We start from the raw sequence: 15,524 nt of genomic DNA, 5'->3' as shown, positions 1-15,524 counted from the left end.
TAATCGTAACTGAGCAGTAAAGGGAGCTTTGCATTAACATATATTATATATTGAAACAACGCATTATTTTTTAAATTTATGTTTATTTTTTTACTATCATTATATAAACTTTTATTATTTAGGGGTTCTTGTAGTGATATTGATGTAATTGAGGTAATAACTTTGCAGAAAGTCGTGCATAAAGTCATCTTTATCTAATTTATTTCTGCCGCCAAACAGCTTCTTTTGTCAGCTGTGCATTGGTTAAAAGGTAAGTTTCATTCATAATTTATGAGTCATGCTCTTGTCGATGAAGATCTTGCCATTTAACACGATTTTCCATCAATCTCTTTATTTGTTGATCCGACACGACTCTAACTTTTTCCTTGAGATATGACAGTTATATTACTGGGTACAAATGCGTAATACCTCAGTGGTCTGCAATGGTAACAGAGGCACTGCGGGAGTCACATGATGAAATGAAGTCTGTTGAGCTGTTAGTTACATACTGTATATAAGTAACGGTTACCAGTTACCATCAGGCAAAAAGACACAAATATTTGTTTTGTAAATATTTTACATAGAAAATCAACAAATGTTAAGTAATAACCGAATATAAACAATCATATTCATGACCACTAAAGTTTTTTCCGTTCGAGAATCGAACCCATAACTATCGGAAGTAAGGCGGTGTTAAACAGTCCGTCACGTCTTTAGAAAAATACTTTAGAGTTTATATTTAAATTTTACATTTAGCTAAAAGCAATACACGTTCATTAAATTGAAATGCAGCAGTTGCCGTTATCAGTACTAATTTGTTTATCAGTGGAAGTGAGTGGGAGATGAGATTTACGACCGCTCGTAAGAAGAGATTGCTTACGGCACTTACTTCTTTTGATGTTTATCTATTTGTGTATACCTAACTAACGAACCTAACTAACAATTGTAATTTAAAAAAATATGTAGTTTTAAGTTATTATTGAAGACAATCGTGGCTGTGGTTTTTTTAGCGTGACTTTCAGTTCGAAACTGGTCGACACCATTAAAACTTTGTGTGTAAAAAACTATATATCTGACTGATTCTCTGAAAGAAATATTATGTGTTGTTTATTATTTATGATTTACGTTACGACTCTGTCATAAAGGTTTAAGCATTTTCGCATTATTTGAGATCTGTACACCATTTTTTTGTTTTTTAAGTTTATAATTTCACTGCAATATATTATTCTATATGTTTATATTTTTAGAAAACTTTGAAATTTTGGTTGTGATAACTTGTTGTTTTAACATAAATAATAAACACTTAGAGGGCTTATGGTCCCATTGCCAGTAATGTAGGTCAGGTCAGGTCGACTCCATAGGGTTCCCACTAAAAACCAACGTACTTAATTCCTGGTGAATTCACCACGATGTACTGACTGACTTCATCGTTACTCTATCGTCCTCTACTGGTGCCCCGTCAGCGTATACCAAAAGTGTAGGCGGGTACATGATACCATCATTATGCATCAAAAATACTATTAACAATATGGTGAATATATTAAATAAGGTGACGGACAGACAGTTCGTGCTTTTTTTTATTCAGGATATCATTATATTGATTCGAATCGCATTTACTAAAGCAGGGAATTCTGCAAATGACTCAAACACCTACGCGAGGGTTGTTCTATATGGGGTTGATTTATATACGGTAAATGCAGGTGGGGTGGGGTCAGAGGTGACACGGCCAATGGCAGCGGTCGGAAGCGGAAACCGAGCGGAACTAACTTCCGTTGCTTTTATTTTTTAATTGGGAACAGGAATCGTGTATTTGGCCAGGTGTTTGGGGTGCGTGGAACACTCCTGTTATGTACCATCATGAGTACGAGTATATTAAAGTGTAGTAGTAGTAGTAGTAGTGCATTCCGACTTCGTCAATATTGTACAATGTTCATATTTACTATTCCATATATTACAATAGCGAATGTGTCTGTATGTGAAGTAGACCTAATTTACTAGCCTGCATTGCGTATACCCAAGAAGATAGTGATTTCAAATGTGGCTAATAACAAAAGAAATGCTTTGAGAGACTCAGTCAGAAATATTCTGACCAGTGTAGCCAACCCTTCAGTTTTAACTGTAGATCTACAGGTTTATGGCAATTTTTTTGGAATTTAATATGTAACCTTGAGACTTTTGATTGCGTCATTTAATTTGATTGAAAAGATAAAGATGTAGATTTACCGATTTTTAATTTGATATTCACAGTTTTTTTCATCTCTACAGTTTTCAATCAAATAAAAAATGTCGCCTCCTGCCTCTGAGATTCAAATATAGCTAGCGTAATGTCAAGTGTTGCGTTCACCACAACATCGATGCCTCTGACTATTCTGTCTGGGGATAACAGTCCTGACTGTTGATATTGTTTTAGGTGCATATTATTAACTATAATTATATAAATGATAAAAACTATTTATATATATAAATGATAATATACTTAATTGGATTGCGTGGCATGAATAATTGTATAACTGGCTTTATGTTTTTGTTTTGCAAATGTGTTAATTTTTTAAGAATATTACACTGGGGAAAGCTTGTGACAACTGATATAGGTACAGTATAATTGTATACCTGCTAGTTCAGGTGGCACAAGTATCTTAATGTATTTTCCGAGTTATGTACCACGAAGATCATTATAAAAAAATATGACATTGCTTTCGAGTTATGTTACTTTTAAATTGCAATAGTGTTGCCGTTTGAAATAATAAAAATAGCTTTGATAGTATTTCCTGCAAGGCACTTATGTTGTTCTTACAACATAAGTGCCTTGCAGGAAATACAAATTAAGAAAGAAGTGTTATGCGTTAACACAAGTCGTGTAACAACGGATATATTCCATTACCTTGCATTTGTCATCTAACTAAACTAAACTCTTGTTTACTCTACACATTAATCATAACTTATTACTAGATAAGTATACACTTAATAATAAAAATAAAACTTACAAGGAGACTGATAGTGCCTTGGATAGTCTCGGTGGTCTAGTGATTTAGCACACTGCCTTACTTTCGATGGTCACGGGTTCGATTCGACTAATTTCATTCAAATAATAATTAAGAGCAGTTGTATGTAACGAGTAACATAAATTGTTAACTATATAAGTTAAAGATAACAAAATTATTGAGGGTATACAGTTAAAAAAATACATTAATACATATAAAAATTTCGTGCTAGTTGAAAAACTGTCTTATATGAATTGGACTTACAATGGACCAGCAACATTGTTTCGTATGCACAGAAAGACAAGTTTTTGAAAGACAGTATACGTTAACAATATATACATATATATAATAATATTTATCGAATATACGTTAATAATATAGATCATTTACGGATTTTTTTGATTATTAATTTAATTTATTAATGTTCCATTTATCAAAGTATATATATATATAGTAGCAATATACGAATACAACATTACTTACATCACAAAATGTTCGCCAAAACGCCACCGTTTTTCGGCACTCAGCGCGCAATAACGAAATCCAGCCATTCCTCCACCTCAACCCCACATTGTTTTCCAGGAAATTGGACTCCGTGATTAATTTGTTTAAGTCCCCTAACGTGTAATTTGTCATCGCCAAACTAAACAAGACCCTTCCATCGTTGTACAGCTATATAGAAATACAAGAGCTTACGACGGTAGACAGCTCAAGTTGAAATGGCCGTTCATACCTAAAATTCCACCGTTATTTAGTTAGTTGACATCGAGAGCTCAATGAATTGAATGGCAACACAAGATGTTTGCAAGCCGGTGATTATACTGTGTGTTTTGTGTTTGTTTGCATGTTTGTTTTATTACTGCTTGTAGACAGTGAGGTCGTGGTTTTGGCACAAGAAAATTAAATAGAACGATATCTAAATAAGTAGGAATTTCCAAATATACAGAGGACTATAATCGTATTAATTAAAGAGTAGTTTTGTGTGTGTTTGTGCATATAGATTTTTTAATATACTTAGCTAAATTAAATAGTAAAAAATGAAACAAATTTCAATATTTTTTTCCAATGGATTTCTGCAGTGTTAATGTGGTAGTTTAGTTTTTTAATAAAATATACTTGGGAGTCCCATCAACTCCCATCGTATTCTATTATCTTAATATTATTTTTTTCATCTCACATTAATTTCGTAGGTTTTAATTTAGTTTGTAGATAACAAAATCTTAAATTATGAAGTAAAAATATTCACATATCTAAAGCAAACCGAAGCTACCCAATTCCCATTTTTCATGCGACATCTGCCGCATAGAGCGAATATCATCCTGGTATCTCGACACCGTGTCCCAGGGGAGCTCGTTACACTCCTTTAATTACAAACAAACCTATCTACCTCGATTAGAAATGTGGATTTGCTTGGCCACACTTACCACCTTGTCTCCTTAAGTATTATATTCTCTTGTCTTATTTCACCAACGGTTCCGGGATTGCCCGTTACTGAGATAAGGGGTTGGGGACGGTTATCGCCGGAAAATCTTGGGTTTCGCAAACAGGGGAGTGATATTGTTTAAATTATGGCTTTACAAGTCGGCAGCGGTGTCGCGGTGTCTCGCCAATTCGTGGACTGTCAACGGGTTAATTTAAAGAGCTCCTCTTTTGTGAGATAACGCTGAGTTCATAAAATATTTTTTTCTTCGTCTTAAAATATAAAAGTGAGGTCTTTACTAGATTAATGCGGAATTATGCTTTTAGGAATATTGATATTTTTCTGAGCTTTCTTTGGACTCTAATGTTGACTCATAATCAGTAAGAAACAAATCAGTGAAAATATATATTATATTTCCTGCATCCGTCTTTAAATTTGAAATCCTAATAGACAACCAGACAACAAGAAAAATAGACAAACGATTTTTTACAATGTAAAGATAAATAAATTATTGTTATTGTCACAATTAGTCTATACTTTTAGAAAAGTAACTAAAACACGTGGATGTTCGATGCATTTATATAGCGTATTTTATTACCTACTTTTAAGCATATGGGTCAGAAATATGCTAGATTACAGCACTTTATCGGTGCGATTTCGTTGGGGATTGGACACAGTAATCTGGGGTCCTCTAGACCCGGTAATAAATCAGTGAACTCCGGATTCCCTCTGTTATGTTTATTTAATTTATACTCGCTAATCTCTTTATCTGGTGCAATTTGTTGAAGTAATTGTGATATTTATATAAATTTGTGTATATTTTTCAATTTATTTAAAATATTTTCTAGTTACTAATATTTATGCTGTAATTTTTATTATATTACATAGTGTATATATTATATACTAAGATATGTATACATTAATTTAAACTACTTTTTTAGTTTTTTTTATGGATGATAATGGAATGGTGCACCCGTCTGCGCTAACAGTTTACTCTGGCGGGGCACAAGTGGACAATGATAAGATGAATACGAGGTCAAGGTCAGTTAGCCCATCGAGAAAAATTCGCCATGAATTTATCATGATGATTTCTCCGGGTGCTCTTTGGAAGTCAACCTGGCATGGTACATTGCTAGCAATGGGATCATCAGTCTATATTAATAATAATTCCTTTCCTCCCCCTAAGGCACTTATGTCTTAGCTATTTCTGCCGTCAAGCAGTTTACTTTGTAGACTGTGTTTCGGTTGAAGGGTGAGATATGACAGTGAAATTACAGGGTAAGAGGCATGACATCTTAATCCTCAGAAATGGCAACGCATGAGCGGTTTACACATGATAATATGATGTTCAAAGAGCTGTTTGTAGAGGTCAGTTACCTGATAGGCGATAATAACCACCATCAGGTCAGTGGGAAGCCTGTTTACCTTTCAAGGTATATAAATTTTCAATTAAATTATAACAAAAATTCATGAACATAATTATAAGTTTAAACATACTTTTTGTTAATTGTGGATAATCGGTTATAAATATATTAATAACGTAGGAGTTTTGGAACTGAAAATCAGCGCTGCAGTCACACGCTTTGGCATTAGCTGAATGGAGGTCCTTTCAGGTCATAGTACGATATTAGCTTTAAATGATTAGCTGCTAAAATGATTATTATTAAAATGAATTGTTGCTATATTACTCTTAAACAATTTGACGTATTTACATGAAAGGTAATATGTATAGTTATTGATATTTTTTTATAATCATACAATAGATGTGGATTAAGAATACCTATAGTTCAGTGGTTAACCGAGCCTTATAAATCTCTTACAATCAATTGAAGCAAACTTTAGTTAAAGAGTAATCGAGTAGGGTGTCCAACCCGTAATAAATAGTGGGCCACCAATCGCCAATGTTGTGGGATTACAACCAATTGGCAGTTGTAATCCCCGATTGACACCGGATTAGGGGACAATCTAGCGCCGTTCTAATTTACGGACACTGAAGTTGGTCAAAACGGGTAATTTCGGACATCTGGTTGGTATTGAGAATATATTGAAAAAAAAAGTAAAGCTTTCACTAATGCTTCATCCTGGCAGCCACAAAACAAAATTGGGGAATTCAACATTTTTATTTTATGCTGGCTGACATGACAATCGTTGTATGCCATATAAATTAATATCGCTATTAAAAATAGGGGTTGATGGTAGAAAGATTAAAATAAAATAATAGTCCAAAAATTGTTAAAAATTCGGGTGGCCCAAGTGAAAAAGAAACGTTACCTTCCAAAAGTATTTGAATTAAAGTATAACTCTTTGCAAACAGTAATATAAAATTAATCGAAACGAAATGTTGATTTCCCTAATTTTCTGATGTGACTAATAATTATACTATTCAGCATAAAATGTCATTAATTTCTCTTAATTCTGTTTCAGTGGAACAAGGAACAATTGAAACGATAATGTAAAAAACAAAGAAATGCATTTTGTCGGGAAATGGTTTGTGACAGAATTCAAAACTGTTTTGGTTATAAATCGTTAATAAAATTTGTCAATTAATGTAAAAGAAGCAGTGTGAATAGTGTATTGATTAAAAATGACCTATAAAATGTACCTAGAAATAGTACTAAAATGTAATTTGAATGGATTATGGAGAATACAAATATTTCCAGGACAAATAAAAAAATAAATATATTATTACAATATCAATTTGTATTGACACCACCTGTTGTATTCCACCTACGCCCAAACATAAATAAAATAGGAGCGAGCGTCCACTCAATTTGCTAAGTGGCAATGGACCGCTGTAATGACAGATTAGTGTTTGTGCCTCCGCCACCTGAGCTGGCCGGTTGAAATATGCAATAATTCAAGCGGCCCACCCGGGCATAATTCACCCGGATCGTGGCCAATAAATTCGTCAGCGTGATTAGTACAACGGAGGGGACCAGTGTGGAATATATTGTTTTGTGTCTATATACAGCTGGATATATTAGATTATGTAATTTAAGTAAATAATATTTGTATGTTACTAGTAGTCTACGACTTTGTCCGCTTGGTATTTTTAAAAGAGCCTAAAAAGCCTATAGTCTCCTTTTCATCCTAAAACTACGTGTGTGTCTTTCATGACGATTGGTTAAGCCAATATAAGGTTAGGTAATTGTAAAAGTTCGTCTATAAGTTAAAAGTTCTGGCAGAATACTTAAACTCAAGCAACAACAACAACTTTAAATTTACATAGGAAACATAAGTTTTACTTTCCTTGTTTAATTTTCTCTTATTCCAGTATCATGAATACTACTGTTGTAGCTCGTATTTACCCTTTACGACTATTTCTGTATTAGACTACTCTAAATTACCTTAAATATTTATGTGGCCTATTGTACAAAAGTAGAGGAGTTTTTACATTCCCTTGGTTTAATTTCTTTGTTCCATTATTAAAACGCAGGTGTTTATAAGACACATATATTAACATACGAAATAAAATAATTTAATCTATAATGGTACCTATCTAAAGCTATAATGTTGCATTCAATCTACCATGAGACGTGATTTTATTACTTGTAATAACAATATCATCAACTGGACGCTTTTTTGGTTGTGGTAACATACTTCTTTGTTTTGTGGATGTCAGAGGAGTTCTTCGTGACGTCTCATAATTTACTCGAACTACTTTATCTTTTACAGCCCTTTTAGGTATTCTACTTGCTTTGTTATTCTTATCAGTTTTTGGCTTACATGTTTCTCCTATACCCACACTAATTTCAGCATGAGGTCTATCTATTTTTATTTCTAAATAAGGATTACCAGAACTTAACCTTAAGCCTTGCTGTTTATTACTTTTAGTTTGTATTGGTAATTTGAATTTTGTGCACTTCTCTAATTTTGTCACCTTTTCAGTATGAGTTGGCTTTCTTATTGACAATTTATGTTGAGTTTTATTAACTTTATTGATACAGAGTAAGGGCTGATCATTTATACAAGACATACAGGGACATTTTTCATCTTGTATTTCACGAACTAGATCACCGTCAAGAAAGGCTTTAGTTTGGTTGTTTTCGATGGGTGCAGTTAAATGAGGGACACTCAATGAAGGATATTCAATGCTTTCTTTTGACGTTTCAAGACCCTTAAATAACGTGATAGTTTTACGAGGTTCCAGTTCATGAATTGTGACAAAGCTCTCAGTTTTTGTACTATTTACAGGTGTACAATTACAATCACATAATATCTCTTTTTTCGATATAGATTTACTGGATTCAGATTTACTTGATATAGATTGGTCCAATTTCGTTTGATTTGATGTACAATTATGTATGTTCAGAATTTTTATTTCCGCCTTATCAGCAGATGCTATTACGTTTTTATGTGTATATATACTATTAATTGAAGACTTGATTATACCTACTTTAGATTCATTAACTACAGTTACGATATCAGCGGAGGAAACCTTTGTATAAACATGTGAGTGAGTCCCTGTACCAATAGAATATTTTGATGGAATTCTTTCAGAAAATGGTGTTTTAACTTCTACGTGGCGTAGACGAGGTTTCTGTTGTATTTTGAATCCATTATTATCACACCACGTATCACTCGGAACACGGACATTCTTTGATGAAGTATCATGCTCAGATATTTGACTTTTTCCAGCATTTCCTCGAATATATTTTTTGCTAGTATCGTTTGATTTCGTTGTTGTGTTACTAAATCTCCCGTCTGTATCATTATGAGAATCAACAAAAAGAAAAACATTACTGTTACAACTTTTTTTCCTTTTCCTAGAACATATAGTTACATATAAAAAGGCTGGGATGCACCATACAATTTCTAGTAATAGGATCACAATAACAATAATAAATTTTTTCGAGCTAAAACTAATTGGTATGTATGAAACACATGGTTTGTCCGTTGGTTTCATTTCTGGTAAAGCTTGTGTATCATTTATTAATGTTAATACACTGTTTAAAGCAAGATAGAGTTGATCGTCATTTAAATGTGGGATTATATCCCGAAAGAGCCACAATTGTAATCTTTTATCGAAATCATATGGATCTGCTGTATCAATTTCGCGTATACAACATCTTGCAGCATCATAATACTGAAATAACGCCTTTGAAGAATCTGAAGAATTCAGGGATATTAAAGATTGGTTTCTAAGAGGTACAAACATGGTCTTTACGTTTTCATCCCAATTAATGTACGGAATAGGCACTTTCAAACCTGATGCTGTTTTCTCAAAGAACGCAATTTTCTGACAAGCATTATTAATTCTGCAGGTTTTGGGATGATATTTGGGTACTACAATGTTCATAGAATTTTGTATATTACTATCAGGATGTTTCCACCCTCTCCCATCAGTCTGCATGTAACTTTTGATATCCTCATAAAAGTTGAAGATTTTAAGTGCATTATCTTGAGAAACTAAGCCCGCATAATAACCATGTCTGGTTATTGGTACAATCCATGCCTTCAGGTACCCTCCTATAGTGTCACAAAATGCTGTGATCATGATATTATCAGACCTTGCATCGAGTGCTTCTCTTTTGATGGTCATGTAAGTATTTCTGATGTATCCTAGTAGTGAATCAATATAGTTATTGATGGAGGTACTTTTAACATTAGGAGGTGGTAGTAACTTTTGGAAATATAGTCTTGCTCGAAGTAAGCTTATATCTGTCTTGCTCCAATATGGTTTTCTCGTGTCTAAAGGAGAAAACAGTACTGTTCCAACATTGTATGAGTACTCATATTTTTCGCATGTTAAAGTTTTAAACATGAATATGATTAAAAGAATATACGCTTTCATAATAAGACGTTAATGTAAAGCGGTTATAAAATAAATTCATAAAAAATACACGAGACACAAAAACGACATTGTCATTGTTTGATTGACAAATTAAAGAGCATTTTTCGTAAAACTGCTAAAGAAGTTTTATCTATTACATACTTCAGTCTTCGTGAAAGAGTAACAAATATCCATTCATCTGTCCATCGATACTCACAAATTTTTGCGTTTATAATATTAGTAAGATATAATAGTTAGTTTGCAACAGTATTTATTAAGTCTTATGTTAGGAATTTCCAATTTTTTACTACTTATTCCTTAAACGCCTAAATGAATTTAGGAAAAGATTTTAGAGCATCGTGGCTACTCAGACTTACGCCCAAGAGGTCGTGAGTTCAACTCTAGCTAAAAAAAGAGTTACTCTACATTGATAATGTCTCTGTCTACCTCATCTGGTATAATAGTTCTGTCGGTATGTTTGTATGTGTTTTAGAAAAAAAAAATCTGTACAAAATGTATTAAAGTCTCAACAATTAACGAATTTCAATACATTTTGGAACATTTGGCCACCCTTAATTGTAGAGACATAATCGTTGCATTATTGTTTAATTAAACGGAGCATCTCCAAATGAAGGGATTAAACCCTTCACATCTCAGCCCTGTAACATATTAATGCATGTTACATTTGTGAAATGGGCTGGTATTCATTTCAAAGTCACAGGTGAGAGACACAATAACGGTCTTGGTGGTGTAGCTGTTTAATACACCGCCTTAACAACCCCCTCTCTCGGGGGGAGGGGGATTGTTAGTAATGTGGGTTGCTAACCCCATTGCTAGCAATGTACCATGTCAGGTTGACCTCTACGTGGTTCCCCCTGGAAACCATTGTGTTAAATTTCTGGAGAAATTGCCACGATGGGCTAACAGGCCTGACCTCATGTTCATCTTATCATCCTCCACTGGTGCCCCGCCAGCGTAAACCGTTAGTGCAGGCAGGTGCACCATTCCATTATCATCCATAAAAAAACCCCTCTCTCTCATCACCGAATTGTTAATTAGAAAAATAAATTAACACAAAAAGTTTACCATTACATTCAAATATAGTGTATTTGTACTACTATTTTTCAATGGATGATAATGGATCGTTTTCCCCTACTGCGCTGGCGGGGCACCTGTGGAGGATGATAGGATGAATATGAGGTCTGGTCAGTTAGCCCATCATTCCAGGGGAAACCGCGTGGAGGTTAACCTGACACATATTACTAACAATCCTTCTAATAACATAAAATTGATGATCTATGGAGTTCATAAACCTTAAGAGTCATGTCATATAATCTTATTTGTCTAGTGAGACTAATAAGTCAGGGTACCTAAGCAAATAAATAATTCACGACGTTTTTTTCTATTAATTAAACAATTGTAACAAGTCGTTAAGGGTAGGAGACAGTGAAGATGACAATGGCGTGACTACGCGATGATTTGTCACGCTCGCGTGTCACCGGGCCCCTGTTAATTGGCGCTGTGGTTACGATGACAAATTACTCGGCCACTAAATACCATCACGCTCAACAAATTAACGGCCACACTAAATGTCACCTCAGTTTTAATAAAGCTACGATTTCAATTAGTATGTGGTTATTTGTTTCATTGCTTCAAATTCCGATTACATTGCGTATTTGTTAAATACATACTGTTTTTTATTAATGACTAGCTGTGCCCGCGACTTCGTTCGTGTGGTAAAGAGGAATAATTCTTTCATACATATTCTTTGGGTAAGTTGAACCGTTTATGCAGCGAACACAACGGAAACCCTCAAATAATTTTCCCCGTCTTTGCAACATTTTCCACTGATGCTTCGCTTCTATTGGTCGTAGTATATTGTTATATAAGCTTAAAACCTTCCTCAATTCGAACCAGTAGTTCCTGAGATTAGTGCGTTCAAACAAACAAACAAACTCTTCAGCTTTATAATATTAGTATATAGATAAAGGAATGGTGCAACCCGCCTGCGCTAACGGTTTACGCTGGCGGGGCACCAGTGGAGGATGATAAGATGAGTACGAGGTCAGGTCAGTTTGCGTATCGTGATTTAATAACCTGGAATTAACCACGGTTTCCTGGGTGAACCGCGTGATGGTCGTCTTAACATGGTATATTGCTAGCAATGGACACTAGGCTCCATTACTAACATATATACCGACCAATACATACCGACGACTTTGTACAAACTCTACCTAGATGAATGTAAAATTTATGTGACTATCGTCTAATTTTTATTTATTAAATATATCTTCATTGAAGCAGCAGAAACACAGAACAGCTGCTTCATCATATTCAAAAGGCAGATTCAACCAAGAAGATTGGGTAAAAAACTTATTTGTGGATTTTGAACATTATATACATTTTGTTTATATATGGTAGAATGAACACATCAAATTAAAAAGGCAATTTTGACATTTATATCCCATTTTATTTTAAGAATTTGAATTTGGAACACAATTTCTATTTGTATTTGGTCATCCGTATATTACATAAGAAACGGTGTCGATGACAAGTTTCGTGACGTCACATATCCAGTCTCCAAATTTAAACAAAATATTTTAAATGCAAAATTTATAATTTTTAAATTACTTTTTATTAAATAAATATAATATTGTAAAACATGTGACGTCATACTAGGAACGACTAGTCTCATAGTATCAATATGTGATGGATGTGAGGGGAAGTCAAAAAATCATTAAAGTCATTTATGAATTGTCTCTTATATACTTTGAATGGCAACACTAAAGGTGTGTTATAATAGGTTAGAAATCATTAGCAGTACTAATCCATAGCTATCAGCAATCAAACCGCACGTAATCGAGGGTAACCCTTTCATAGTACTTACGTAATACGTTACATCCCTTAATGACGCGTGTAACACAATACGCTTGTATGTATACAGCCTAAGGGTGTTGTGATTTGATTACACCGATCATTTAGGTACGTTATTGTAATTTGAGTGTTTTGATTATGATGGCGAATAACAATTGATTGAGGGTAGATAACATTGATGAGAGCTTCGTGGCGTAATAATTTACGACCTCCGTGGTCTAGCGGTTTAGCGCACCACCGCGGGTTCGATTCCTCGTACGATCCAAACATTTGTATTCATAAATATATTTTTTGAATCGGTTTATATATTTTGTAAGAATATTATGTATGTATTTATTAAAAAATGTATATTTGTATTGAATACCGAAATATTTTTTTATTTTTAAATGCATACATAATATACTTATAAAACGCCCAGAGTAATACAAACAATCATACTAATGTATACAAATGTTTGTACCATGTGATGAATCGAACCCGCGTCCATCAAAGTCTGTCTCCACGCTTTCTAAATTAAATCAAATTGAAAAAATGTTCAATTATATACCTAAATACAGTCGTTATGTATACATCTAAATATAACATAAAAATACAGAACTGTAAATAAACCACATGTGTGGTAAAATAAATATTGGTAAAAATAATGAAAAGGCAAAAAAATCGAGTACACCTCAACTACACTGTGTATTTTACTGTGGAAAATACATAAAATGCGTGTATATATAAATATATAATGTAAATAGGATCAGCCAGTCGTCAAATAAACTAGACTAAAATATAAATAAAATAAGCCGATTTTCAATATCAACTGTAAACATCACTACCAGGGTTGTATCGTAGGTTCGATTTCGATCGCCAAGCAATACAAACATTTGACAACGTCTGTTTGTATTGGCCTCGCTGTTTTTCTCTCGCTAAATGGTAATGATATATAATAATAAAAATAACTTTGCACTGTGTACCTACATATTTTATTGTATAGTATCGACCACACTATAGTACCTAATATAAATTTGAAATGGACTTTCGCAAAATAACATCTAATTCGATAAATTATACAAAAATCTTGTAACTGAACAACAATTCCTCATATGGTATGCATACTGGCCTTTCATATTACTATATGGTATGCAGCCCTTATTATTAGGTACCCTACTTCCGTTTGTTTGGTCTATATGAGTTGTCCATTGTTAGTTACTTTTTTATTTATATAGAAAGCGTTAATTAAAATAAGGGAGAAAAGTTGTTTTTTTTCATGGATGATAATGGAATGGTGCACCCGCCTGCGCTAACGGTATATGGCGGGGCATCAGTGGAGGATGATAAGATGAACATGAGGTCAGGTCAGTTAGCCCATGGTGACAAATTCACCAGAAATTTATCACGATGGTTTCCAGGGGAAACCGCGTTGAGGTCAACCTGACATGATACATTGCTAGTACTGGGGTCATGAGTCCACATTACTAACAATCCCCTTCCCCCGGAGGAAAGTGTTTTTTTTTAGAGGATGATAATGGAATGGTGCTCCCGCCTGCGCTAACGGTTTACGCTGATGGGGCACCATCCTCCGTTGTGTGTCATGTTAGTAATGTGGACTAATGTCCTCACCATTACTTGCTAGTAATGGTAAGGGCATGTACTACGTGGGTTCCCTTGGAAACCATCGGGATAAGTTAATTGTGAATTTACTACGATGGGCTACTGACCAGACCTCATCTTATCATCCTCCACTGACACCGCCAGCGTAAACTGCTCAGGCAGGTGCATCATTCCATTATCATCCATAAGAAAAAAAACCTCAGCATGTTTATTAGTTCTATTTTTAAACTTGCAACATCCTGTTGAAAGTGAATTAAATATATATTATTGTGACTATTAGGATATATATATATATGATTATGGCACAGTACAGAAAAAACTGTGAAAATATGTGTACAAGATTCTTATAATCATATTCCAGAGACATTGAAGATGAACAACAAAATACTATTTAAGAAGACATTACGAGAATGGCTAAAGAATAAGGAATTTTCTAATTTGAAGGATTTTTTTGACAATGTATAATTATCTACAGGAGAGGTCCTATTTTACTACTATTATTACTTTCTCTCTTAGTAGATTATTTATGTATAAATTTTTAACACTAATATTTTGCATGCCATTGTTATGGCAAAACACATGATACCTAATGTGCTTTAACTATCATTTTTTGGACTGTGTTTAAAAAAAAATAGAGTTCCTCCACGTGCGCTATTTTGGCGCTCAACAACAGTACAGAAGAGTAATCATAAAGTGCATATAACAGAAGGCAATAAATCAAGTAGGTCTGCGCAATAATTTACGCACTTGAGATTACCCCTCATTAGGGGTGCCACAAAAATTAACTACCCACTCTCCCTTTAAGAGTATTATTGAATATTTAAGTAATGTTTATCTAGAACGTCCGATAATATATTAATAATACTAATCTATGTTCTAAATTTAATTTATGAAAGTT

At 33.8% G+C, this 15,524-nt stretch overlaps 1 protein-coding gene across 1 annotated transcript; it reads right to left on the bottom strand.

Annotated features, from left to right (window-relative positions):
• Nucleotides 1-7,876: 7,876 nt before the first annotated feature.
• LOC131850010 (uncharacterized) lies at nt 7,877-10,238 on the bottom strand. The gene has a single exon (XM_059200156.1). It carries the CDS (start codon nt 10,172-10,174, stop codon nt 7,886-7,888), a length of 2,289 nt encoding a protein of 762 aa, XP_059056139.1. The 5' UTR covers nt 10,175-10,238; the 3' UTR covers nt 7,877-7,885.
• Nucleotides 10,239-15,524: the final 5,286 nt, after the last annotated feature.

The sequence above is a fragment of the Achroia grisella genome, unplaced genomic scaffold (genome assembly GCF_030625045.1).
Source record: "Achroia grisella isolate CSIRO2021 unplaced genomic scaffold, CSIRO_AGI_Agris_v1 utg676, whole genome shotgun sequence".
Lineage (NCBI taxonomy): Eukaryota > Metazoa > Arthropoda > Insecta > Lepidoptera > Pyralidae > Achroia > Achroia grisella.
This window is presented reverse-complemented; position numbering and strand designations above follow the sequence as displayed.

What these genes read in the sequence shown, in the direction of transcription:
- LOC131850010 (XM_059200156.1), bottom strand. Translation starts at nt 10,174, where the DNA reads ATGAAAGCGTATATTCTTTTAATCATATTCATGTTTAAAACTTTAACA.